Genomic DNA, 27,756 nt, shown 5'->3' on the forward strand with positions numbered 1-27,756 from the left:
GTGTGATATTAGGGACACTCCTGCCTTTGCTTGTGCAGCTGATACAACCAGCATGGACACTTTGACAGGGGAGGGGGGAGGATTAAACACTGCTTTTTGCAGCACAAGTAATTTCATTTCCTTTCAGAGACTCCATATTTGCCATAAAGATGAAGACCATCACCACATAACACATTATTTGCTAGTTTCTCATTTTCAAAGACTGTTGCTGTATTTCAAGGCTGCTTCAGCTCTTCATTCCCTTGGCATCCTGCTGCATTCTGCAGCCAAAGACACCTGTGAAAAACTGGTCATAGCTAAGCCAAGCCTCCATGTAACACAATTTCCTCCATACAGCTACAGGAAGGTATCAGAAATAGCAAGGTGAAGACCACAGTTGCCTCTAGACCATCCTCAGAAACTCCCAAGCTTCAAACAATCCCTGACACAGACCAGATGCTTTCTTTCATCAGCTGCTTCAAGACAACCAAAACAACATTTTCTATATGGTGAAGTTTTTGACAGAACAAAACACCCAGCTCTAATACCAAGGGCAGCAGGAAAAGTGACTGAATATGACTAAAAATGAAACAGCAGTCTGGATGGTGTTGAAAAACATGCTCAAAGCTCTCGCTAGTTAAAAGAGAAATAAATGTCACTTTAAAAAAAAGGCAGGAGCAATAAACTGGCACGTGTGAAGTAGCAGACACGTGTTGGTTCATTCATCAGCAGCTGCAACATGTCACTGCCAGTCAGTGCCACATGCTCCTGCTTTGCCTCACAGCTCCAGAACTGGAGTTCAGGTACTGCAGTGGACCAGGCTCAGCATCCGTGAGGCTCTGCCCTTCCTGCCCTATGGCTTCTAGAGAATATCATCCAAAATGCAGCATAAAGGGGCAATTTTACACAAAGGGCTGATGATGAACCCAAATCCCCAGACTCCGGGGAGTGCAGAAGCCCGAGGCAGAGCAGCCCCACTGCTGCACTTGACAAAGCCCTGCACCTCACTGCCCATGGCTGGGGCACCACAGCCTCCTGCAACTCCACTGTGGGTAAGGACAGGGGTTTTCCCCCTTCCATATCCAGTCAGAGCCTCCCAGGATCTGTATGTTAAGAGCAAAGATTGGTGGAGCTGCTTCTGCTCAAGGAAGAAAATTTTGGGTGATTAAGGCAGTGTCCTCTTGGATCATTCCTTGTACCTTGTAAAACCATTTCATGGTTTATTGTCACAGTTGGCCAGGACCTCTAACCACTTACTCACAGAAGCTCACAAAAACTCTGATCAAGATGATAACACACACAAAAAAAACCCCTCCTGCTAACAGCACAGTTAATATCCTGAAAAATATATCCATGTAGCACACTAATTTACTAAGCTTAATCCAACAGTTTCTAAGCACAGTCACCACATATAGTACAGTATGAAACATTTTCAAATCTCTGTTTGTGCCAAATTCCTAATAAATTCCATCAAAAGCCTCCTTTTTTTTTTTGATGGATGACTCTTTCTTGAAAAAATGTCACTCTGCCCACAAGTGCATCAAAGAAAAGAGAAGGCAGGTTTAATTACAGCCTACAAATAATTCAGCAGCTAGGAGAGATGGCACTTCCAAATTTACTAAATTTATTTAATTGATTAAATTAAATTTCATAATTTATTAAAATTATTGAAATAATTAAATTGATGATTACTGTATTGATTATATTCATCGCCTGGCAGTGTCAGGCAAAACTGGGACTGTAGTCCTTGGGAGGATGGGCTGGACACACCATGGTCAGTGCAGAGGCAGCACAGGCAAATTCTTTGGTCTCAGGGTCCCCAACAGCTCCACTTTGGAAACATAGCATGATTTTCTGTGTTACTATCATCACATTGCATTGAGATAGCTGATTATTCAATTCTGTCATCCTGGTCCCATGCAGTACACACATCCTGCAGCACAGCCTGCTTGTAAACCCAGCTCTTCATCTCCCACTTGCATTTCAGGAGCAGTGAATACCAGAGTTAACAGCACACCAATTTTGCCATCAGGCTCGTTCAAAGTGATCAGCCTCGAGTCAGACTTTTAAATGCCAGCTGTTTGTGGTGCACTTGGACTGCCGTGAATGAATGAATGTAAACTCTTCTGCAGGGATAGCTGCAATAATTAGTTTGGTTTTGTGCGATATGGATTACCTATTTGCAGAAAAACATAAAATAAGTAACAGGAAGGGTAAGAACTGTTTCAGCCTGTGATGCCCATTCACAAAATCATGATGCAGAGCTCCTGTTGTGGAGCACTCAGTGAAGTGCTTTGAAAACCAAAGTGTAGGAGCGATGGTGGGTAGGACAGTCGGGATGGACAGAGACAAGAGATCTCTGAAGGCAGGTCTTGGAACTTGTGGTTTATTGCAAAGGGTGTGGGAGCAAGGGCCCTGCTTGGAACTGCCAGCCACAGCTTGGAGCAGGCACCAAGGAGCAAGAGAGTAAGAGCAAGAGTAAGAGCAAGAGAGAGTAAGTGTAAGAGCAAGAACAAGAGAGCAAAGTTCCCGTTACAATACAATAAATCTTCTTCTGTGCTGAATATTCTAATTTTCACTAACCAATCTATTACAAGATACAAATCCTACAGCATTTACATACAGCCTATAAGAATCATTACATTACCATACTGTGTTACATTTTAAACCCTAAAAACTCCTCTTTGGACCCCTTCTGCCAAGCTAGTAGGGTCTGCTCTGACCCTCGGAGCTGTCTGCAAGCAGAAGGAATTGTCCAGTCAAGAGGGGATTACCTTCAGCTGGCCATACTATTGTTTTCCAGTCGTTCAGTAATTAAGGCTTGGTATCTCAAAGATTGCTTTCATTCCAATCTCGCTTATAGTTTCCATATTCTCAAAATCTTTTGCCAGGCAATCATATTCACAAGGTTTCCCTGCTCCCCAACATCTTCCCCACCACCAAAGAAACAGAAAGTTGTTCGGAAGGGTCCCCACCTCCTTCTCAGCGACCCTCGGAGCGCTTTTCCCAGCCTGGGCAGCTGAAAGACAGCGGCGTGCCGAGGGGCTCGGAGGGCTCCGGGCTGAGCCCTGCGCTCCGGGAGCGATCCCGCCCGGGCACCCACGGCCGAGCCCCAGCATCGCCGCATCCCCTGGGGTGCTGGGCAGGGCTGGGGGCTCGGCCACCCCCGCCAAGTGTCACTGCAGGGACCCTGGGGACAGCCACCCCCGCCAAGTGTCACTGCAGGGACCCTGGGGGCTCGGCCACCCCAGCCAAGTGTCACTGCAGGGACCCTGGGGACAGCCGCCCCAGCCAAGTGTCACTGCAGGGACCCTGGGGACAGCCACCCCCGCCAAGTGTCACTGCAGGGACCCTGGGGACAGCCGCAGAGCCGCCGCGCTGTGTCAGCCCCACCGCGGCAGGGACAAGAGCCGGGCGGGCCCGGGGATGCCGGGATGGAGCAGCCACCAAGGCGGAAAGGCTGCAAGAGTTCCCAGCACGGACTGGAAATCGCTGCTGGGGTTTCAGAGAGGTTCCGTGCTGGAGCCTGCAGGGCTGAGTTACCCAGAAAAGAGCCAGAGCCACCAGCCTGGCTCACCCTGCAGGGCCGGGGCGCTGCTGTCCTGCCCCTCCCTGGGCAGGAATCCACAGCCAAGGGATGCTGCGATTTTTTCACTGCGATTTTTTCACTGAGATTTTTTCACTGAGATTTCTTCACTGCGAGTTTTCACCTTCACGGGGGCACAACAATGGCATGAACACATCTGGCTTGCAGCAAAGCTGTACTTCAGCTGTTTTTTCGCACGCTTCCCTCCACTTGTTGGCCCTCTCCTTTACATCAAAAGAAGTCACCTATCCATGTTTTAAAGATCTCATTATTTGTTTTAGCTCGGTTTTGAAAGCAAACCACTAAAATAAATGAATAGGTTGTTTGGAGGGAGGAGAGGATCTCTTATGTTTTTATGCACAAACTGTGAACAGTATGAAACAGTCAGAAATAGCCTTTTTTTGATGACTGATTATTTTACATTTTATGTACTTCCACTTGATGTGGAAGCCTGGGCTAATCCAATTTCTATTAGTAATCTCTGTAATATTGAACAGCAAAAGAGAGAGGGCTTGTTCAGAGCTCAGCTGAATGGGTTGCTAATTGCCAGAAGGAAATAACAAGATACTGAGAGCATGAGGTAAAATTAAATCAGTCTTCTCCTCCTTTTAGATCTTGCAGGTATCTTTTTCATTACCGAAGTTGTATGTAGGAGAAGAAGAAATTAGAGCAGCAAATGTGCAGATTTGTAACACAAAACTGGCAGGGAACAAGTGAAAGAATAGTAAAGCAAGAAATATCTGGACCCTGTTGCTGTATTTTTGCCAATATCTTTGTTTCTCATGAATGCTTTTCTTCTGCCACTGAAAAATGATCTGATAACCTTCTCCCAAACCCAGTCCCAAGGCAGAGAGCTTGCTCTGCCCACCAAAGTGCAGCTGGACATGTCTGCTGCTTGATGCTGGTGCCCTAACCACATTTACCCAGAAAAAAAACCCCTAAGTTTGCATGACTGGAGCTGCAAGCAAAGTCTACAACCTCCTTGAATGCCTCAAACATGATTCAAACACAAGTTATGGGTTAGAATTAAATATCTCAGTTACTTTTATGGTTTCAGTGCAAGATCTTGGTATCTTTCCATTCCCTAGAATGGAAAACCAGTGATGCAGAATGGCCCTGCACAAGTCAAAAAACAAGGTGCTGAGACCCTTTCCCAGCTAGAAAAGTCTCTGGTGTGATAGTTCTTCACTCCATTTGCACAGATAAACCCTCCCCAAACTTTGCACTCTGCAGTAAACACCAGCCTGCTGCTTCCAGAGCCAATCTGCCTTGCTACAAAACAGACTCTCCCCAGGGACCCAGCAGAGAGCCTGCCTGGGAAAACACCTGGGAAATAGGATTAGAAATAGAAAAATGTTCTCAAATGTTAGCTCAAACAAGATTCTGTGCAGTTTATCAGCTTTGTGTTTCTTGCAGTGACCTTCCCATGGGGTGATTTGTTTTTAAAGCCCCTTTTCTTTGGTGAGCCTGAGAGGTTCTGTGTCTCTATCAGCATGCAGATGCTGAGGACCAGCCTTGGCACCAAGTGTTTCTTCACTTAAATGAAAAATAGAGCACAGTATAGTTGAAATGACATGTTTAGAGAAGGATAAGCTAGGACTCAAAAACATCTTCTACATAAACAAAATCCACCAAATGCCCATGCTCTTGAGAGCCAGAAATTAGAGCAAGACATGTAATTTCTGTGCAATCATTTTGTCCCTTTCAGAAGAGACAAGAACTGTCTCTTGAATCAGTTAATCAAAATCTTGGCTGATTAAACCATCCATAGTTTATTTCCCAGGGAGTTAATTGAGAACATTCCATATTCAGAAATGAAGCTGGTTTCAATGGGCACAGCCATCTCTGTAGTGCAAGCTTCAGACAAACCCAGCACTCCACTGAATCAGGCTTGCAATGCAAATAAGCAAGATTAGGGAGGGGGAGGAAAAAAAAAACAAACAGGAAAAAAAGTACTCAATCATAATAATCATTGTTCTTGCTTAAGAAGTAGAAGAACTTTCTGTTCAAATTTGAGAGGACTGGACTGCAGAAACCCAGGGAAAAGCACAGACAGCAGAGCTCCTGAAGTCTCCCTACACACAGAGGATTCTCTCAGATGGAGATGTCTCACAGCAAAGGACCCCAGACCTGGAGTGGGTAGTGGGAAGGCAAAGCACCTCACAGTAGTGCCTGAAGGAACTGTGGCATCCAAACAAAGCAGTAACCACAGACCTTTTCCACCAGAGGAAAATAAAGACTGGGGCAGAGGGACTGCAGGCCAAAGGTGCTGAAGGTACTGAAGGTGTCCGGGTCTGGAGCAGAACTGTGTTCCAGAAAGAGGGTGTTGAGAAACTCGTCTTCACCTTTGGGTATTGATGCATTCAAAGTAGCAGAGAATCAAAATCATCTGTGGAAAGTATAAGATCCGTTTTGAGAACTTCTGGCCCTGCAACTGATGATGTCAGTAAAAGCAGGGGCAGTCCAGAGCTTCCACCCTGTCCTCACTGGCACTGTGGGTCCCTCAAAGTGCTGGAGCTGAATGCATTGCTGGAAGCAGCACAGTTGTGTCAGCAGAGTGCCCTCGGTCCTGATATGCTCTGCTCCACTGTGGGACTAATTAGTGCAGGCAGAGAAGCTCATCAGGATCATTACCTGCTTGTGAGGTGGCCCTGCACCTGTCCCCCCAGCTCTGGAACTGAGCAGGCTGGGAGCTACCCTGACCACACTCTGCATCTCTGCCCCCTAAAGTGACCCCAGGTCACTGTGGTTTATAATACAGGTCCCTTGGTACCTGAGCAGCTGAGGGGTCAGAGGAGGAAGGTGGCTTCTTATTCTCAAGAAGGTTATTGTTCAGCATCCCAAAGGTGGGTGATCAGTTTTCCCCTCCATCCCCTGAAGTCACCCCTCTGGACCACACCCTGCCCTAGGTCAGTGCCTCCAAGGATGGGAGGTGGCACTGCCAGGTCCAGTACAGGCTGGAGAACTCAAGAGGCTTCAGTTCTCCATTTGCCACAATCCTCTGGCAGAAGTGCCTGGGGAAGCTGCAAAGGCTTCTGAGAAGTTCCTGTTAATTATCCTACATGCACACTCCAGCCTTTTCTAGTGTTTGCCACTGGAGAGAAGAGCTCATTTAGACCAGGGAGAGGGGGAGAACAAAGCCATTAAAAGAATAGCTGTAAGCCTAGTGAAGAGATAACAAATGACAGAGCAGCAGAATGCTAATGCCATGTCCTTGTCTCCTTGTGAATGGACCTGTACAGCTCATCTGAGCAGTACTGCTCCAGTGAGCAGATCTCTCCCCAAAGGATTGTCCCTCTTCAGCTATGAAAAATGTACGAGAGAGAAAAGGAATTTTTTAAATCCTCTGCAAGGACTTGTTCAGTCAACAGCCACGTCTGACATCCCTGTGCTTTCCCAGGGACTGAGAGGTGCTTCTTCCTTCCAAGGGGATGCAGAGTGGGAGTTAGTGCCAGCCCAGGGAGCTGGCAGAAGATGGGAGCTGTGAGTCAGACAAAGCAAGCTTTGTCCAGTATCACAGTAACACCTTTAAAGGTTTCATCTGTTCATTTGTGACCCTAAAATACATCTGCAATGACTTTTTCCTTTTGAAATTGATACATATTGTTAGGAAAAAATAAGAAGGTGTGTGGACAACTCTGCAAATATTACTGGATTTTCCAGGTAACTGTTAATCCAATGTTTTCTAAAGCCCGTTTCTACCACTAAACAAAAAGCATATATTTAGTTATGTGTCCATATATCCTATGCACATATATTGCACATTATTTGTGCTGGCCCAGTAGTCTTGGTATTAATAGTAACATATCAATATCTCTCCAGTAATCTTCAGGCAGCTCCCTAAAGAGCACTGCTGAAATCTCCTGAAATAACAGCTAAAACCAGTGGTGAAAAACTACCCAGCAATGTCTTGTTCTTGACCCCCAGCTGTAGCTGGGAGGAGAGAAGGAGGGCAGACAGTGTGAGCAACAGAGAGCAAAATGCTACTTTTTGTTGTTTTTAAGTAACAGCAGCTTTATGAATATAATTTTGCCGGAAAAAATGCCAAGAAAACACATAACACATTTTGCATGTTCCTGCTGCCAGATGAATCATTTGGTGATGATGGGACCTACAGCATGGCTCTTGCATGGAGGTACCTGGTGATAAAACCCAGGGTGGGTGTTTGAAGCCCTTGCCCGGCACCCCACACCATTAATGCCCTAAAGACACTTCCCAGGCAGTCAAGAAGAATGGAAAAAGCTCATAAACACCACTGTGTTGTTTTTTTTTATCTCCCTTTTCAGTTCAGCATCCTCCTAAGTGCACCCTGCCATCAGTGGGGTCGCTCTGGGCTCTGGGATAAAAGCACAGACTCCTCCAGCCACAGCACCTCAGGACTGACTCTCCAGAGCTCCTCCTTCATGCACAGCCCACCTCATCTGCCCAGCTTTGCTCTTTTCCACTGTCTCCCCAGCTAATCCCAGTCAAGAAACTGGTACAGACATTCATCTACTCCAGTAAGGCAGCTCTCTGATTCTAAAAATACTCCAGGAAATTGAATCAACATTTTGTAATTTGCTGGTAGCAGTAATTACTAATAATCAGCAGGAACATAACTTTCTTTATTTTCTACTCTTGCTGTAATGTAATCTCAATAGCAAACTTGCACGCTAAACAAACACAGTGGTCAATATGAAAAAAATGGGGAGACAAAGAAGAGTTTCAAAAAAATTAAAAATAAATAATTTTCTATCAAATAGCAGAAAGACCCATTATTCAAACAGCCTTTGGGAAAGATGAAGTCAATATTGTTCCTACATTCCCCTGTAAAATGGTAAAATGAAAGCTCCACTCCACTCCTCTTCCTCAGTGGCAGCAGCACTCAAGATTGCAGCCCCAGTGCCTGGAGGGAGTGGAGGGAGCATCCCCCCTGCCCAGGCTCCCACAGAACTGCCAATTCACTGTGAGGGTAACAAAAGACACAGCAAGGTGAAGAGCACACATGACTTGGATTTGAAGGACTGTACTGGACTCAAGACTGCAGTCAAGCAAACTACTCAGTTCATAGAGAAAAACACTTTTGCTCTGAATAGGTTTTCTAGAGACTGAGACAGCTCTTGCAGATTAAAAACAAGGAATGATTCCCTTCCCCAACTTGATAAATTTGTTGTAGATGCCTATGCTTTCTAAATCAATAAACAAGTGCCAACCCATGCAAGGATTTAACTTGGAAGCATGACCAGCTCGTTGCTTTTCCTTCAGCCAAGAAGAGCAGATGCTCTGCTGCTCTCTGCAAGTACCAGTCCCTAACAGGTATTGATGACTGTATCAAGCCAGCTTGGCTGAAGACAAATCCTCCTGAATTGTGGGAGCTCTTGGTCACTCTTGGGAACTGCTCAGCAAGACTCCTTGCCAGCAGCACTGTTGCATGGCATCTACAAATGGCACATTTTCTCTCTGTCCAGTTTAGAAGACTTCCCTTACTAAGGCTTGGAGAAGCTGCAAATTCCCTACAATCCCCGAGCAAAAATGGGCTGCAATCCAAATTCTGGTTTCAAGGGAACCAGAAGAAACATGCCCACACTCACCCCATGTGCCCTGGACTGCACAGGAACCATCTGCATCCTTCCAAAGGCCAGGTGGGCACTGATAAGCTCAGGCAATGCTAAAAATTATTTCAGAACAGAGGCAGGTGAGCACCCAAGTGCCAGAGTCTATTGAGAGCCCATCTGGGAGCATCACCTGGAGCTCAATAAATAGACCCACAAAGCACCAGGTCAGTGCCTATGGAAGAAAAGCCTTTAGAAAGGATGGATCACCACCAGATAGTTTAAGTAATAGTATCACTAAACTTTCTTTGGTTCAGAGAAAGGTAAATATCAAACTGGTCTTAAGTATTTTCAACCTTTGAATAAACTTCAGGAAGTACACACATTGGAAAGACATGATTTGGAGAAACCTCACATTTACTTTGCTCTTGGAAATTCTTCAGCAGTCCCTGTACTGTGTTGATGAGTTTTACAGCTGCTGCTTTGGTGTCAGTGCCCTCCAGCACAAACACTGCTTTCCAGGGAACCTTTTGGATGGGTGGCAACAAATGCACCACTCACACAGGCAAAACTCCATCTCCTTGCTGCCAGAAGGATTTATAATTAACCAGATTATTATTTTTCAATCACTTGTGTTAAGACTTCTCATTTGAAATTGGATTCTCTTCTCTTTGGCTTTTTGGACAGATTTTTTTCTCTCCAGAGAAATAAGAGTCACACTGGAATATGACTCAAAGCTGGTTTTCATTTGTGTTTTCAAACAGACAAAACCACTCAGGCTTTTGAAGACAGATTCCTCTTGGAAAGGAAAACCCACCAGTGGGTTGTGTCCTTTGTGCCCAGTGCTGCTGTTACCTGCTGGCAGGGGCCTCCCACTGGAAAACCATGGCTTTGGGCTGATCCCAAATGCTGCTGGCACCAGACACTGTCAGGGGGCTCACAAACCCCTCAGACCCCACCAAAGGCAAAGGCAGGCAGAGGGAGCACTGAGGGAGAGACAGCAAAGACAGAGGAGGGAAGGAAACATCAGCTGCAAATGAGTCTGTCAACTTAATTTGATAGCCTGGCACAGCCTGCAGATGCTTGATGCTCAGAGAGAGCAGTCAGGTGCCGTGTTTAGCTTCAGCTTTGATCTTATGTCAAACTAAAGGCATGCCTAGAGCACTCCTCTGCCATCATTTTCCCCTGCTGCTGTGGTAGCCACGATGCTGACAGTGCAGGGCTGCTCCTGGGTCCAGCCCTCGCTGCCTTGGCCAGGCTTTGTGTGGCCAGAATGGCAACCCTGGGCTGTGGGGACCAGAGCAGAGACAAAGAATCCACAGTAGTGGCTGCAGGGCTTGGGAAGAACCTCACCTTGAAGATAAAGGGGCTCATTTCCCTAAGTGCTAGAACAATCACTGCTTTCCAGGGGATTGTTTGGATGGGAGGTGAAGTAGGCATAGTCCAGGTGCAGGGGATACAGAGACATCACAAAGAGACAGGACAGGTCTATGCTTAGAGGTATTCACACTGCTGTCTTTTATAGCACAGCAAAGCTTTTTGAATAAGTGAAAAAGTTAAAGAGGTATTTAAATGCCTACATTAAACAAAGCATCATTTCAGATGCTGGAAAGGCCGGGTTGCACTACTTGAAATGGCCTGAAAAATCCACCAGGACAAAAGTCATAATGGCTGTCAGGATGAGAAGTGGAGATTTTGCAGAGTTTTGCTAAGCAAGTTGCACTCCTGCAGCCTGTGCAGAGGTGAAGCACTGCTGCTGCACACACCTGCCATGATCCAAAGGCTCTGTCAAATGGAAGGGTGTCAGCACACGGAACTTACTTAGTGTTGTCTGAGTCAATGGTGTGAAAGAGCTTCTCAAGTTCTTCTTCATTGAGTGTTCCATCAGAAAAGAAGGCCTGGAACTCCTCCAGGGACAGCTTCCCATCATCTGCAAACAGCAACACAGCTGCCATTAGGGAACAGCAAACTGAGGGGGGCAATGCTGAAAATCAAGAGCTGTTTACAAATTTAAAGATTCACACCAAAATTATATGCAAGTGCCTCTGCAAAACTGGCCCTCAACCAGTACAGAGGTCACAGGCCCCAGGGTGGGACCCTGAAGTTCTGGCTGACCTAGGAGCAGAGGAAGATGCTCCTGGATATGGATGTACTGGCCATTGGCAACTAATTGGGCTATTAACCCAGAGCATGGCTCAAACACAAAGAGGAAGAACTGGTGAGCTTCATCCTAAAACTGAGTTACATTTAAGAAATGATGTAGTGTTTTGTCTACCATATGTTCAAATGATGCAGGGTGCTCATTAAGGGACATTTACTAGATAGGAAATGACCCTGGGCTGGAATTATAACAGACCCAGAGTATCTTTTGCCATCTCCATCCAGCTGCATCCTCTCCAGCAGAGTCCATCTCCCTGCTCTGGACAGAAATGTTAAATGGAAGCTACTTCACTGATGTGGAATCTGGCCATATACTTTCTATGTTCTGTTATATATTGGTCCCAGTGTTCATTTAATACCAGTGCTACTATGGCCTCCTTAAATGACCAAGAAGAAAAAAGAAATTTTCAAATTCATATGCAAGGGGCTAAAAGAAGGATTCTCATAAGTTTGACTGATAATGTGACAAAGGTTTACATTTACCTAATAGATCTGGAGCCTTTCTCTGTGCTCTGTGGACAGGAACAGAGCTGTCTGTGAGAAAGCTCCTGTTCAGCAATAAAACAACAGGAGAGAGGCAAAAGAAACTCTAAAGAAACTTTAATTTACCATTTCTTGTCCAAGCTTTTGACACCACACTCTGGTGTGCAGCAGTGCCTGGGGGGGAATAACTACCCCAGGTCACACATTATATAAAATCTTTCCATTCATATCCACAGAAGAGTCACAGACTGGAAATGTTGCCTACTTTGTGGTGAAAGAATGTATCATTTATTATTTAATCAAATCAATAATAAACCCTGTTGTTTCTTTTTCAGGAAATGATGCTAGAGGACAAAATTAGCCAACTTTCCACACACATGTCAATATTTCTTCCCCAAAGTAAGTCTGCTGCTCCTAAAACATACCTGCACTGCCAAATGCTAACCCAGTTTCCCTTGCCCAGCATAGACAAATTTAGAACAGTGATAAACTGAGCCTAAGATGCCCATTTAATTGGCAATTATGAAAGGAACACAGCAGCAGAACAGTCTACAGCAACACTGGGTGAAGAGGGCACCATTTCCAGAGCACCACAATGGCTACAGGGAGAGTCCAGCTGCCTTTATTGTTTTTCTGCATTCCTTCCCCAAAACGTGACATTTCTGCATCAGCCAGGGTGCAAAATAGTAATGCACAGCTCAGGGGATGGGTCCCAAATCTGCTCTCTATTTCTGATTACAGAACACTAAAGCACCTGTACTTGAGCCAGAACCTATTGCTTGAAGCATCCCACCAGTGTCACCTGAAGGTTCACCCAGTGGTGACATTCTGTCACTGAAGGGGATAAAAAGACTGTCCAGAGGAGGAGCCCCATCCACACCCCTCACCTCCATCTGTCCATATTACACAACTGAACAAGGAGCTTTTCCCCCTCAGTGCTCCTATTTATGCAGTATCCTAGCCAAGATCAAGGTTTGGTTTCTTCTGATCCTGACTGGCAATGAATGCTCATCTTCAAGCGCCAAGATCAAAAGGATGACAGCATTTTTGTCCCAGAAGGGCTAAACAATTCTTTATATATAGAACACTTTACCTGTAAACCATAAATCAGTGCTTGTTCACCTTCAAACTGTCCTTCCACACAGAGGGCAGCAGAAATAAATTCCCAGGAAAGTCACATAAATCATCTTACTGGGAAAGCGAAACTGTAAAGTGAAGGTTCTTTTTTGTTGTTTTTGTTTTTTGTTGTTGTTGTTGTTTTTGTTTGTTTGTTTCAGAAGAGTACTTTGATCTGAATTTACAGTTTGCTTAACTCTGAAAAACGCAAAGGTGTTTCTAAGTTTAAGGCAAAAAATCCACACCCTTTATCTAGTTTATATCTTTCAACTTGTCTCCTTCATTTTACTCTTGCTTGTTTTGCTCTGGGTTTTTTGAGTTTTTTTTTTTTTTTTTAGTAATGTGCTCCAGGATACATTTTTGTTGCAGCCTCTGAAATATATGTGCTTAAAATGTGTGCCAAAACACTGCTCTGACTACCACCTCAGAGTCTCCAGAGAGAACAGGTAGACAGGTACCAAATACCATGACAGGTCAGCTCACTGGAAACCAACAGGCACTGAATTTCTGTTGGCATTTAACAGCCCGAAGTAATGAAAAAACAGAATGATTTAAGGATCTAGATGAAGAAGGAGGTGACAGAGAGTTTTATTTAATTTTTATTTTTGTTTCCTGGAAACCACACATAACTGCTTGAATAAAAGCATTTGACCCCAAAGAATTTGAATAAGAGTACTAATTTTATTTGCAAGCTGTGCTCAAGTCTTTCATCTCCCCCCCACAACCACCAGCACCAAGTACCAGTCAGCTTAAAGCTGGTCGTTATTTAATATAAACTGGAATACTCTGCAAACACACAGAGCAAAAGCCTTTCTGAGTAATGAGATAATCCTTGAGCTGCATATCTACAATTGTGGAACAGCCTGAGAGCCTGGGCTTCTGGAGCCCAGCAGGCAAAGATGCCTCCAGCGAACTTCAGGGTGATAAGAGGAAGCAGGCGGGGCTGGGATTTGCCAGTTCAAATTAAACTGTTAAAAAACCCCGGGTGAGGAGAATTGACCATGATGGTACCAACACCAGGTCCCCTGGCTGGCAGTTGCTGTGATAAGTAAGAGCTGATGGGATGCTGTGGTCCAGAAGGAGCCTTATCAGGACAGTCCCAGCTTTTTCTGACAGCAGGAATGTCTGCACTCCGTAGAGAATGGATAAGACTTCCAGAAAACAGCTTTTTGCAGAAAGCTGCTAAGTTCAAGAGGTACAAATTGTCCAAAGGGACAGGCAGAGCCTCAATTGGCTCAGCCTCACCCACCCTCTGCCCTGTAGAACTGCTCTAGGGTCTTTCAGACCTTGGGAGCTACTTTTGATGGGAAGCATAATGGAAAAAATGAGATTCTTTACCAAATCTTACTAAACCAAATAAAGTTCCCATCATTTTTATAATCTAGAGATCTAGATCTACACAAATATTTGTGACTTTTTTATCTGGGCAACCATACAAAAGGCAGACAACGTATTTCCACAGACTCCCTCCCTCCCTCCCTCCCTCCCCTTTAAACTCAGCACTTGAAGTGAATACCTAGCTGCCAGCAAGGACAAGTGCCACTAACTAGAAATTGCCTCCCTTGCACTGATCGGCTGAGAAAAGAGATAATCAGGCCACAGCTATCCTGCCATCATTTCTTCCTGAGAGAGCAATCTTCATTTTACCCTAGCTTTTCAAAATAATTCAATCACAGGCAAAGACTAAAGCAAATTACCAGCCCAACAGAGTTATCAAAGTTAAAACTAACTGAAGAGAGAAGGATATAAGAGAGAGCATCAGAAAGCCCCAACTGGCATGTTATTATATCTCATTTGCCATCATGAAAATGTGAGGAGTCCAGAAGTGGCTTTTACACTTTCTAACTCACACAATCAAGCTGTTCTCACCCACTAACACAGCCCAGGGAAAAATCAAACTAAGGTCGTAAATCGTCCGAGCTATAGGAAATCTGACGGCTGAGTTTCTGAAAATTCACTCAGTGACACAAATGGCTTAAAGCAGCTACAAAATAAGGTCACTGTTCTGAGCCTGAGTTTGCTAAATCTGTTTTCAATTACATGAAGCTGAGACTGCTCATATATTTCCTAGATATATTATGAATATATTTTCTAGCTATTATTATGACTATACTTCATTACTTACTTTTATTACTCTGCGAGTTCTAAAATGCTCTAAGCTCTGCTTACTTGTGAGTGCCCGACAGCTATGGGTAAGTAAATTGGATTTCATTGGGGCCTGTGAATAAAAATGATAACTCTATTTTTTACTTCTTTCTTGGGGATAAGCATAAGCCAGCAAGAACAGGGACTGGCTTCCACCCTGAACCCTTCATCCAGCCCCTCGGAAGCCAGAAGCAGTGAATTTATTTATTAATGTGAACAAAAGGGAATATGGGCTTGAGCTTTCTATCCTGGGCTGTTAGGAAAAATTACGTCCAGGCCCACAGATCTGATTTGTGATGAACCTTTCCACTGGGAAAGAAGGGGTGTGTCCTCTGCATCACCCAGCCCGCTCTGAAAATCATCTGCAGCTCCTCATCAGTGACTCAAGCACGTAACTGCCAGCAAAAAATTATCCACCCACTTCAATTCCAGCCTCACAGTGCTCTGTTGGGGGCAATTTCATTTAGTTGGAAGCAGGGCTGCTGATTCACCTGCAGACCTGGCTGAAGCTGCAGAACCACAGGAGCAGAGCACAGCCCACGTTTGGGTGGCTCTGCACAAGGATGGTGCCATTGCCACTGGAACACAGCCCCTGCAAAGTGCCTCTGCTAATGAGATGTAACACACATCATTACAAGGAAATTACTACAATTACAGTAATTTTCTACTGAAAGAAATTTACAGAATGACTCCAAAATGTTGAAACTTAACTAATGCCCAGCACAGCTGTTTTCACAAGGGTCAGTACCACACAAACGATCTGTGCAGATAACCTGAGAGAGAGATTGATGTTTCCAACAGAGGGAATAATCTCTGTTTGAAACACTCCTGGGAATGCTGCTGGGACCAACTGGGTGAAGCTGGCATGGGAATGTAAAGGCTGGCACAGAAGAGAGTTTCACATACAAAGTGAGGGACTGAACTTCAGGAGCAGGGGTTTTGCTTACTCAACTCATTGAAAAACACTTGATGAACGCTCTTCTGTGTATTGGGCATGATCCCCTCCTTTGCCTTCTTGCCATGAGCAGTTTTGAGGTGGTGTCTTCCATCTTCTGCCAGTGACCCCACAACAGCTCCTGTGGGCACAACCCACAGCACTCCTTGCTCTGGGCAGGCTGGGCACACACACCAAAGCTCACTGGCAGATGCCACACGTAGCTCTACTTCCAGCATCACCATCTTCTCTGTGCCATGTGGTACTGAAAACCTTTGGGATTTTAATCTTCCCAGAACATCTTTCCTTCCTGTGCCTGGATGAGACCTTAGAGGAACATTGGATGCACAAAGCAAATAAAGAACATCCCTTAAGAAGTCAGTCAATTCCTCTCCCTAGTCGTTCATCCCCGGAATAAAGATCATCTCTTCTGTGGGAATTTGGCTAACTTTTGTCTTCATCAAAACACAGACTCCATCAAACACAATATTTAGCCAATTTTACACTTCTCCTTTCTTCTCTGTAGCATAGATGAAGTTCTGTGGTACAACCAAAACTGGAACATACCCAAAATCTGTGAATGGCACATAATAGAAGGGCTGAGGATCCTTTTTGTGCCTAGATTAGCCTTTTCATTTCCATTAAAATAGGGGGAAAGTGACATTCATTTCAATATTACCACATCAGTCAGTATAAGATATTGAGGAATGACTTAAAGCCTGGTTCTTATTTAGGGTGATGGGTAATGCTGCATGCACCAAGCAGACAATGGCTGGGAATCTTCCCTGTAGGACGTGGACTGGAGAAAAATGGGATTTCCATTGTAGTCAGAAAACTGCACCTCATTCCCATCAAAAATAGCCTGGGCATTAAGCAGTGTCCATTAGCATGCCAGAATTTTCCCCAAGCTGCTCAGCTTTTATCATGAAATCAAGCCTTTTGTCATCCTAGAGTTAGAAGTAATTTTGAAATTATTTTTAATGGCAGCTATAGATAGTTATCAAATGTGAGCTGGTACGTAGGGAGACAGGCAGAATTGATATAACACATTTTCTCTCACTATCTTTTGGGAAGACTCTACTTTTTTCCCACATAATTCTCACTCTGCTGTAATGACCTGATTTAAGTGTGTGTGTGTGGGGGGGGGGGGGGGGGGGGGTTAGTTTCTGTGCTCACCCCATTATATTAAATTTGGACTTTTTATCACAGGCATCTAGGAATGCCTTCCAAAGAAATTCCTAGTTGTTTATAAATTAAGTGCTGGAATTAGACTTCCCAGGGAGTAAATAGCCTGGCTAGGTTCAATGCAACTGCTGCTTAATACAGAATATAGCAAAAATCACCCAAACAGTTAGAAGAGGACTCAGACAGAAATGCCTGTAGTCCACAAAGATTTCTCCAGCCACCATTTTCCTCCAGAAACAGGAGGTAACCTGTTTCAATTTTCCTCTCACTATCCAAGTTATTTGCTCCCAGTTTAAAAAGAAAATGAATGTCCATAGCAGATTTCAATACATCTGCCTCACACCTGTAGCAGCACAAGGAAAACACTGAGTCAGCCCCTCCACGTGCTTCAGCTCTGTAGTAATTTATGGAAACTGCAGGTGAGCTGAGTCCTGGGACCCTGTGTACATGAACATTTTGGTCTGGCTTAGGGCAGAGCAGTGGGAAAACGCTTGGGAAAGGAAACAAGAGTTTGCAGTAAGCCACCACCTGGCAAAGAATTAATTTTGAGAGGCAGTATGTGAATTCTCCATGGGTTCCTTGGGCTCCAGCCTGGGCAGGCTGGAGTGGAGACACCTTGGATGGCTGTGCACCAAGGTCAGTGTCATAGCACGAAGCAGACCTCTGGGCTAAATACCACACATTTATAGCATTAAATAAATAAATAAATGCTCTGGTTTTGGTTAAAGTAGAGTTAATTTTCTTCCCAGAGGCTGGTACAGTGCTGTGCTTTGGATGTAGTATGAGAATTAAGATGAAAACACACTGCTGTTCTAGTGGTTGCTGAAAAGATTGGGGCCATACCTTCACCTCTGTCCCTTCACTCTCCCTATCAGGAAATCTCTGTTCCCAAGCTGCTGCAGCCATCAGCAGACCCAGCTTAGTTCCAGACATACAACTGCCACTGCCTCTCAGTTATTTTTCATCTTAGTTGGCCTGAGACTGCCTTTTTATATTGGGTGCTGTTAAATGGATGACTGACTTGGAACAACCATAGCTTTTTAGCGCCTTTGATTTATTTACTCATTTAAAGTCTCTGCCCTGTGAGTTCCACAAGCACAGGCCAGCACAGAAAAGCAGCAGGTACCTACCTGTGCAGAGCATGCAGCCTCCTGACCCAAACAGCCTCACCCTCCCTCCCAAAGGCTTTGGTTCTCCATACAACCAAACACCTCTCTTGCTCTCTCCATTGCTACTCAGTCTCATCCCCACTCTGTCATCCTGAACATCCTGAACTTCCTTCTTCATTAAAGCACCTTCAGTATCTCCCCTCCCCACAGTCCCACATTCTTTTATTTGAACTCTTGAACATGTGACAGTGTAGTTGTAGCTATACAAAATTAGAATTTCTGTTTTAGAGGAGATTGTGCAGAGAGTAGAGGTTGCAACATCATCAACCTCTGATCTCTACCACTTGATCCCCAACATTTCTGTTTATTGCCCAGGCAGCCTTGCTGCAGACCCCTTCTTCAGTCACCTTCCTGAAACACGTTGCACAGACTTGATTTTAGGAAAAAATTCTTTACTGAAAGGGTGGTCATGCATTGGAATAGACTGCCAGGGATCACCATCTGTGAAGGTATCCAAAGACTTGTAGAAGTGGCACCTGGGGACACAGTGGTAGACTCCAAGGGCACTCTAAGATCTTAAAGAGCTTTTCCAACCTTATTCACTGTGATTTAAAAAAACAACAGCAAACTTTACCAAACCTCTGTCAAAGCCCATGAGCTCCTAGCAGCCTCTCTAAATATTTGATCTAAAGTGAAAATGAAACACAAAGACAGGACAGCTTGTTATTAATACAAGATCACTTAGTGCTTCAACCATCCCAAAATGGTAAATCCTGACTCCAAAACTTCCTCTTTGCACTTAAAACAAAATTCTTACAAGGAGACCTTGCTAAAAGAGAGCAGAACCTGTCTCCTGAAGTGCCCTAAAAACAACTATTCTGGACAGGAATTACTACAGACAATGAAAAATACAATAAAATAAATAGGAGGAGGAAAAAACTGATATTTAGATATTTATACTAAATTATTAAATAGCATAGCTGCTATTTTCCTATGCAAAAAAATAGCTAATTTTTACACATCAGCAAACTGCAGTGTGATACAAAATTCCCTGCAAGGTTAAGCATTTCTTTGTGTGCAGAACAGAGGTGGCCTGGGAATCACGGAGAGATATTTAAATCCTCCTGGGCCCTGCCACATCAAAGCAGAGCAATAGGTTTATTTGGGAGACTTTTTTTGCAATTCCCCACTCACACATCAAAAGCTACACATGGTTTCAAGCTGTTGCAAGGCTCTTACTCCTGCCATGCCATGGTGATCCTCCAGGTGCATCCCACTGGATGAGATTTCTGCTGAGAGGCAGAAGTCTCGGGGTGATGGGCAGAGATGTAAAACCACTGCAGCACTTGGTGTGCTCTCCTTCAGGTCTCCTACAAGAATAATATGGGATGTGAGGGAGCTCATGCCTTTCTGAATTCCAAGTGACCTTCACCATATCTGAAGAAAAAGTCTCTGAGAAACAGCCTTGGGTAATGTCTTCCAGAGCCCCTTCTGCCCAGGCTGGCTGAGGACAGGTCACATACACACACCAGTGCCTGGCATTCAGCAGCAAGGAGGGAAACCTGGGTTTCCATGTAGGGACAAGTCAAAATATCACTTCTGAAGCTTATCAGGTCACTTCCATCCCTGGAAGTGTTCAGTGCAAGGCTGGATGGGGCTTTGAGTAGCATGATCCAGTGGAAGGTGTCCCTGCCCTGTCCAATGCCAGGGGATTGGAACCAGATGAGCTTTAAAGTACCTGCCAACCCAAACCATTCTATGATGCCATGATTTACTTTATTTCCATCTCTAGGTGGGCAGCCAAAACTTCATTTTTCTGGAAATCAGTCCCTGAAGCTACAGCTCCCTCCTGCACTCAGACAGACCAGGAGAGCAGAACTGATGTTCTCAGGAAATTGCTGGAACTGTCACAGCAAGGGCACAGCTCCTCTGGTGCTGGAGCAGGGGTCGGATGCTCTGTGTACTTCACTGAGTTTAAGGAGAAGCTCAGTGCTTTGACAGCAGCAAACCCAGACCATGGGGCTAAACACAGCTCTCAGATTCCTTGAAGAACAGCAGTGGATGCATATCCATTGCAAACAGGAAAGAGAGAAAGAAGAAAATTTTAGATAGCAGGTGCTTCATCTTAAGAAACGTGGCTAAACACCATTACTTACTCACAGTAACCTCATGCATTCTTAGAATACACTGGAGCCTATACAGGGCCCTCACGCTGTCCCCTGCCAAATTAATGTCCCTCCTGACTGAGGACAGCTCAGATCCCAGATTCAGAAAGGCAATGTATGTAGCTCTGCACCATGCCTGAGTGGGAATGTGCTAGCTGGAACATTTGTGAACTATCAGCTCCAGGAAGACTGCCACTTCCAAAGTTTTCAAACTTTATCATTAAAATTTGGCAGAAACATCAAAAGAAAAAAAGTAAACCTGGGATGATTGATCAGGAAGTTTCAATCAAGCCGAAGCAGAAGCCAACACTCCCATCTCCAGTGTACCCCAGCTCTGCAAAAGCCCATTAAATCCAGATTTCTTGGAAAGCTCAGAAACAGGCACCAAACAGCCCTAATTCCCCTCTGTTCCTCATTAACCAGCCTTTTCACTTGCTTTTTTTAATGTGCAGATAGATGAATATTTCAGAGGGCAGAGGCAGGGTTTACACTATTTTCAGCTCATTATACCCAGCACACAGCTTCAAAATGAGGAAGAGGCAAGTGTTGGAGCAAAAGAGGAAAAACTTATGAAAATGCATGGTGTTGCCTCTCAAAGATGTGGTGGTCCTGATGTGGCCAGGGCATGGCAGGGAGAGAACCTCCCTGGGGCTGAGGCTGCTCTTGACTGGGCTTGCAGCACCACACTGCATCTGGGCACAGCCTGGTGATGCTGCCAGAGGCTGCTCCGTGAGCAGCTCAAATGGGATCACTGCTGCCATCCCTCCATGACCTGCTGCTCGTGGGGATCACTGCTGCCATCCCTCCATGACCTGCTGCTCGTGGGGATCACTGCTGCCATCCCTCCATGACCTGCTGCTCGTGGGGATCACTGCTGCCATCCCTCCATGACCTGCTGCTCGTGGGGATCACTGCTGCCATCCCTCCATGACCTGCTGCTCGTGGGGATCACTGCTGCCAGCTCTCCATGACCTGCTGCTCGTGGGGATCACTGCTGCCAGCTCTCCATGACCTGCTGCTCGTGGGGATCACTGCTGCCAGCTCTCCATGACCTGCTGCTCGTGGGGATCACTGCTGCCAGCTCCCAGGGTGCAATGACTGTGCTGGGTCCCTGTGTGATGGTGGCATGTCAGGAATGATCCGTGGGCAAATCTGAAAACTCACCTGGGCTCTGTCACTGTAACAGTTCCCCTGAGATTTTGTTTCCCCCTTGTAAAATAAGCATTTTTCTGTGCTTAGTAAAACCCTTGTAGTGGGTGAGCAGCAGTGCTCTAAGTGACCTTTCAGTAGCAGGGACCAGAGGAAGGCAGCAGCAGCGGGGCTGTTTCCATGTGGTAGCCACTGGAGCTGTTGACTGTTGACAAATTAGCAGCAAATTACTGCAGATTAGAGAGCTACAAACTCATCGCTTTCTGCAGTCCCATGAAACAATATCCAGATTGCATTGGCAGCATCAACAGTTTTCCATTCAGCTAACAAGCTGCGCAGAGATGAAGACAGAAAATTAAACTAACACGAGAAGCAGATTCCTCATTTGCATTCTCAGAAAGCAGAAGTTGTTTCCCTACTGCTTTATCATCTGCAGCACACAGGACATCCAGCTCCCTGTGCCAGGGCTCAGTAGGTGCTTGAATATCGAATGCAGAACCTGCATAATTAATTACTTGCTTCCTCGTGTTAACTCCTGAACCATGAAGTCCAGGTGTAAGCCTACAACACTGATCTGCAACCGTAATGTTTCATTTCTTGAAACTCAGTGGTCTCAAAATCCCTATTAAAAAAAAGTTTCAGGCTCTAAACAAAACAACTGCTCACGTTTGATGGTCCCTCTCTGAGAAACCCCTTTGCCAAAAGCTAATTTTTTGGGGATAGTCTCTGCTTCAGTAAAATGAGAGACAAAGTGGTCCCTCCCCACGGGATGTCCTTGCATGTCTCCAGCATGGTCTGTCCTGGCTGCCCATGGGGAAAGCAGCCAAGACAAACCTCACTCAATCCTCCACAGTTACTCTTATTTTCAATGCTTACACTTAATAAGCTTCTGCATTTCCCATTTATTTTCACAGTGAAAATGTAAGCCTTATGCTCAGTGTCTCCAGCTATTTGTCCAGGGCAGGATGGGTGTCTCAGCCCTGTCATAGATATTTAACATCTCTAAGGCAAACAATGCAGATCTTTTCTACACTCTTTCATCCTCTTGCTCCAGCAAAGCATCTGAGCAGCACAGAACAGAGCAATCCTGCAGGGAAGGCACATCTATCTGCTCTGAAAAGACTGCAAACTAAAACCAAAACCTAAATATGTTTTTCTGCTCCAACAAATCAAACCAGCAGCTCTTTAATCACAGATTTCTACTTTTAACAGAGCTGCAGCATGAATATCTTCTCTGTTTATTTTTTGTAGTTTGTTCCTTTCAAAAGTAGGTTATAAAACCCCCCAGAATTCTTATCCTGCTTTTCAGTTAAGGGAGGAGAAAGAAAATGTATTTTGCTGTCGTTTCTGCAATGACCCACGTAGTAGACAATAAAGTACAAATGAAAAAACACAAATTTAAACAAACGATGAAAACAATAAGAACAAGAGCCACTGCAGCGGGAGCTGCTCGGCAGGAACCTCCCCCGACCCAGAGCCCCGGGGCACGGGTTTCACAAGCAGGTCACGGCTCACACGGAGAAAGGCAGAGCATCCCCACAGCGCCTCTCCAAAAGGGGGCAAGCCCCACTGGGACCAGCACCAAAGGCAGAGGGAAATTGTGTGCTAAAATTCCTGCTGGGAAGCATCCCCTGGCCCCCCACCCATCTCAGCATCTCCCATCAGTTCCTTCCATCCTTAGCATCCCAGCCTGACACAGGAGTTCTGGGATTCAGCCCAGCCTACTTTAATTTGGCTAAAGCTAAGATGAGGAGAAAAAGGGTATCTGAAGGACAAAGTCACTGGAAAAATGCCTACAAGTTAGTTTATGGTTTTTTTTTTTTTTCTCCCAGGGAAAAATGGGGTCATCTGGCTTCTCTTCTTAAAGAAAGCTTTCAAAGGAATATTTGAACATCCCAGACCTCAAGTATTTCAAGTTTTGTTTCAGTTTAATCCTTATATCTTCCCCTGAACACTGACAACAGCCTCTCAATTTTTAGTTTACTTTTCCACACCAAACCTGAACAAGTTTTACTGAGTTCCTAAATAGGAAAAGAAGATAAAAAACCCCTCTGCTGCAGTTTTTAATTAAAAATTGAGAAACACAAATGCACAAACCACTGTGCATGGGTCTGTTTCCTAACACAGTGCTGGGGAAGGGTTTCCTTACTTCCTCACCCAGCCCTGCTGCAGCTCATCAAAATGTTTCTTTGGGAGACTGTGTTTCAGAGAAGTCTTTGTGAATTTTTAATGCCGTGTGCTACTTAGCGTTTGCTGAATTCACAATTTTTCCACGCCATCTCAGCAGCATCTGCTGCAGCCATGCGACCTGGAGCAGCATGCAGCCTTTCCCAGCATAACTGAGAACCTGGGATCACACAGATCCCAAGGAGATGCCCATGGGCAGCGCAGGGAGATGCTTCCAGCCCCTTCGGCAGAACCTTGTGATGCAGAACTTCCCCAAGCCGCCCCCAGATTTAAGCTGGATTCAAGTGGTGCATTCCTGGGAGCACAGAGCAACACTGCTCACACTGGCATGCTGAAACCCAGTAGAACAGCACAGTCTGCAGCCTCTGCACAGGGAACTGTGCTCTCATCTCTTCTTTTCTCTTTCAGGTCTTACGAAGCCCAAAGGTGAGGTCTGGAGAGCAGAGTGGGGAAGCGCTGGATGCTGGTGTGAAAAACCAGCTGGGAAACCAATGCATTGTGCAGAAGGAGAAGGAAAAGCGGAATGTGGTCCATGAAAGTCAAGACACACAAGCTGTCTGACATAAGGGTGAAGCATGACCCTTCTGCTTTTGGCAGAACCAAATTTACACAGGAGAGCAGTGGCACTGAGGGTGCTGCTTAACAGTTTCCAAGATAAACCACACCTATATGAGCACTCTTCTGCTTCCCCAGGCTCCAGCAAGAAAATCACTGAAAATCTTTCATATTTTTTAAAAAAAGAAACAACATCAAAAACCTCCCAGCAGAGCCCTAGAGTATTTGGATTTCGTAGGAGTGCCACGCCAGGAAATGCTATACAAGGTATTCATAGGAAATCCAAATTGCTAACACCTCTTCCCCACCCCCCCCACCCCCCCCCCCCCCCCCCCCCGCCCCAAAGCTGAGGAACATAAAGTTCTAAGTTGGGAACACAGCCCTGCTCTATTCTGCTCAGGAGTACAGAGGTACTACAGCAGGCATGAAGATAACCCAGCAACCAAGAAAGAAAATTCAGGAGCCATTCTGCACATGGACAACTCACAGAGGGTTGCCTGCTTGGCAATAGAAACACTTGAGGGAACTCTGTACTTCTTTGATACACTGAGCATTATGAGCTTTAGGGAATGGAATAGAAAATGGTAGGTTTAGCCCTTGATATCTCCTGTGATGTTTGATCAAACCCTCCTCATGTGGAGGAGGTGATTTATTAGCAGAGATTGGACTCATTTGAAGAAAGAAGCATCCTGGTGCAGGAGAAGGCTCATCTGAGAGCTTCATCAAAGCAGCACTTTACAGAGAGGTTTTCTGTCTCCCAGCATTACCAGCTCACATGTCAGTGCCAAACATGCCATGAAAAAGATTTCCAGAAAGCAGATAAGCATCATCACAGCCTTGGAGGAGCACAGGTCTCTGCAGGCTGTCCTCTGCCTGCAGGAAACCCACTAAAATTTCCTATCTGCCCAAACTATTAGCACAGGCTGGATTTCTAGACTGGTTCAATGCACAAAACCATGTGTGAATTCAGCAGGACTTAGTGTCCCGCTCATGAGGCACCTTTTTGCCTCTTTGTACACGTGAGTCTGAAACATTTGCGTTTCATTTACATACAAAAAAAAAAAAAAGGACATAATAAGCTAGGAGATAGGAAGCAAAACAGTCCTTGCAATGGCAGTGGAGTTGGTGAGGGCCAAGGTGCTGGTCAGGCCATGTCATGGTGCCTGGTCAGAGGATATTTCTGAGTGAGGGCTGGGTGATATTTGGTGTGGAGATGACACAACATTTGCTGTTTCCTTCTATGTCTACCCTAATTAAAGAGAAGCTAATTCCAAACCTTGCCTGTCTCTCTCATGGAGCACACTGACGTGCTTTGCAGGGAGAAGGAAGCTCACAATCAGCTCGGTGGTTTCCTACCTGCCCAAATCCCACAGGATGTCTGTGCTACAGAACAACGTGACTCCTGATGCAAGATCAGCCTCTGTGAATCTGCACTGAGTGCTGCTCCAATAGCTGTGCAGTGAGAAACATTTAATCCTCATTCTTGTTTTATAAAAGGATCAAAATGCTCAGCATGCTGACAATTCAAAGGTTTAGCAGTCCAGCATAGAAATATGTACTGCAGGCTTAAAACTTGAATACTAAAATTCTAGAAGACAGACAGTAAAAAGAAAAATACCCCTACTCATGCTGTACTGCAATGGCCCAGTCCTGTTCTGTACTGATTTATGAATATGAGAAAACTGCACTCTTTTACAGTGCCTTGGTCATCCAGTCACTTGCTGTATGAATACATTTGCTCAGGACAGTGTGGGACTCTCAGAAAATGCACAAGGGAGAGAGTGGCCCCAGAGTTAAAGGCTCTTGTTAGTGAAAAAAACGTGGATCTGTTTGCCCTGTTAAATCTTTCCTTCAGCTGCAGGCAGCCCCCAGCAGGACTCTGGTGTGAGCAGCCTGAGCCTTCAGCCAGGGAATGCTGTGCCTGGAGAGGGCTCACCCTGTTGGGAGGGAGCAGGGACATGCTGAGGTGTCACTTGTGACACCCCACAGCCCCAGATGTCAGCAGGGCAGGTGTCTCTGCTTTTAACTGGTGCCTTGGTCTGCCAATGGACACTTTCTTCTTTCACCTCCTCTACCCAAATCCACCCTCCACCTCCCATCTGCCTTTCTTTGCCTGCTTGCCCCCTTATTAGCCCCTTAGAGGGAGGAGAATTGGAAATGGGAAATGTATCAGATTTCCTTCCTCGTTTGGGTACTGCAAATCTGTCCTTTTAGGAAACATCTACAGAATTTGTCTTGCCAGTCAGTGAGGCAGCCCCAGCCCTGATGTGGAGGACACGGCAAGGCAGGAGCACAGTTGGATTGCATTTGCTGAACAGCAGTCCTCCTCTCCCTGGCTGCTGACCTTTAAAATGTCAGGCACCTCATTTAGAAAGCAACAATTGGGTTTAAAAAGTTTTTAAGGCTCTGTGTCCTGCTCTGGCCAATTTTGCAATCAGTGCTCTGCAAGCATCTCCCACTGCTTGGTTTTTCCTTTCCCCTTCATCTCCCCAGGATTTCAGCATTCAGCACCTCGCTCTCTCATGCTGCTCTTGTTATAGGAGGATTTAATATTTCTGACAATGGACACCCCCACTTCTACAACTTCTTTTCAGTTAATTCTTCTTCCAGTTAAATGCTAGAAAACCATTTCCCCATCTGTTTTTCAGCTTAGGAAAACCTTTTGCAAGATCTAAACTCTGCTGTTTTCCTACAGCTAGATTACAGAATGTAGGAGAGAGGAAACAAGTTTAGTTCCTTTCTTTGAAAAATATAAATATTTTATCTTGTTTTTACAGTCTTATGCAAGTACTTCCATTTATAGCACACACATTTTCCCCACTGTTTGACACATACCGAGCGTATTAATTGATACCACTATCACTCCAGCTACAAAAGGACAGCAAGACCATTCTGCACGTGGCTGTGTCTGCAGAAAGCCCAGGGACAGTTGTGCTTTCCCATTCCCCCACCTCTTGTCTCCAGTTTGAAACCCAGACAGGAAATCTGTATGTTCCTATCACTCAGCTTTCCAGGCAGAAATATTTCAAATTATTTCATGATCCCTTCTTGGCCCTCTGTCCTTCCTTTCCTCTTATCCCACCCCATGGGGATGCCACAGGGATTAATGAGTGTTGCACATTTGCCCTCTGCAGATGGTGCTGGTGCCAAGGAAGCAGCTCTGCAGCTGCTCTGCCTGCCAGGGTGCAGACTGCCCCTATTATTATTATTATTATTATTATTATTATTATTATTATTATTATTGTACTATCCTGCAGAGCCTATTAATGTGAATACACTGGTAAAGATTTTTGATAAATCTTGAACATTTTGCCAGTATTAATTCAACCTTTTTTAGAAGGTGGGGAGGGACCTGTAAAGATAAAAAGAAAGCAACTGATGGTACTACAAAGGTGAGGAGGGAAAAGCAGCCTTGCTTAACAAAGTGTAGCATGTTCAAAAGCCAGCAAACCAGCCAGCTGGAAAAGCAACA

General features: G+C 45.1%; 1 protein-coding gene across 1 annotated transcript in view; it reads right to left on the reverse strand.

Annotated features, from left to right (window-relative positions):
• Positions 1-27,756, reverse strand: part of NECAB2 (N-terminal EF-hand calcium binding protein 2) — a 73,421-nt gene that overhangs the window by 25,196 nt on the left and 20,469 nt on the right. Inside the window, exon 3 of the mRNA XM_062500194.1 lies at positions 10,918-11,026. Within this exon, the coding sequence (XP_062356178.1) occupies positions 10,918-11,026 (109 nt within the window). The remainder of the gene's footprint in view (positions 1-10,917; positions 11,027-27,756) is intronic.

The sequence above is a fragment of the Cinclus cinclus genome, chromosome 11 (genome assembly GCF_963662255.1).
Source record: "Cinclus cinclus chromosome 11, bCinCin1.1, whole genome shotgun sequence".
Taxonomy (NCBI): Eukaryota; Metazoa; Chordata; class Aves; order Passeriformes; family Cinclidae; genus Cinclus; species Cinclus cinclus.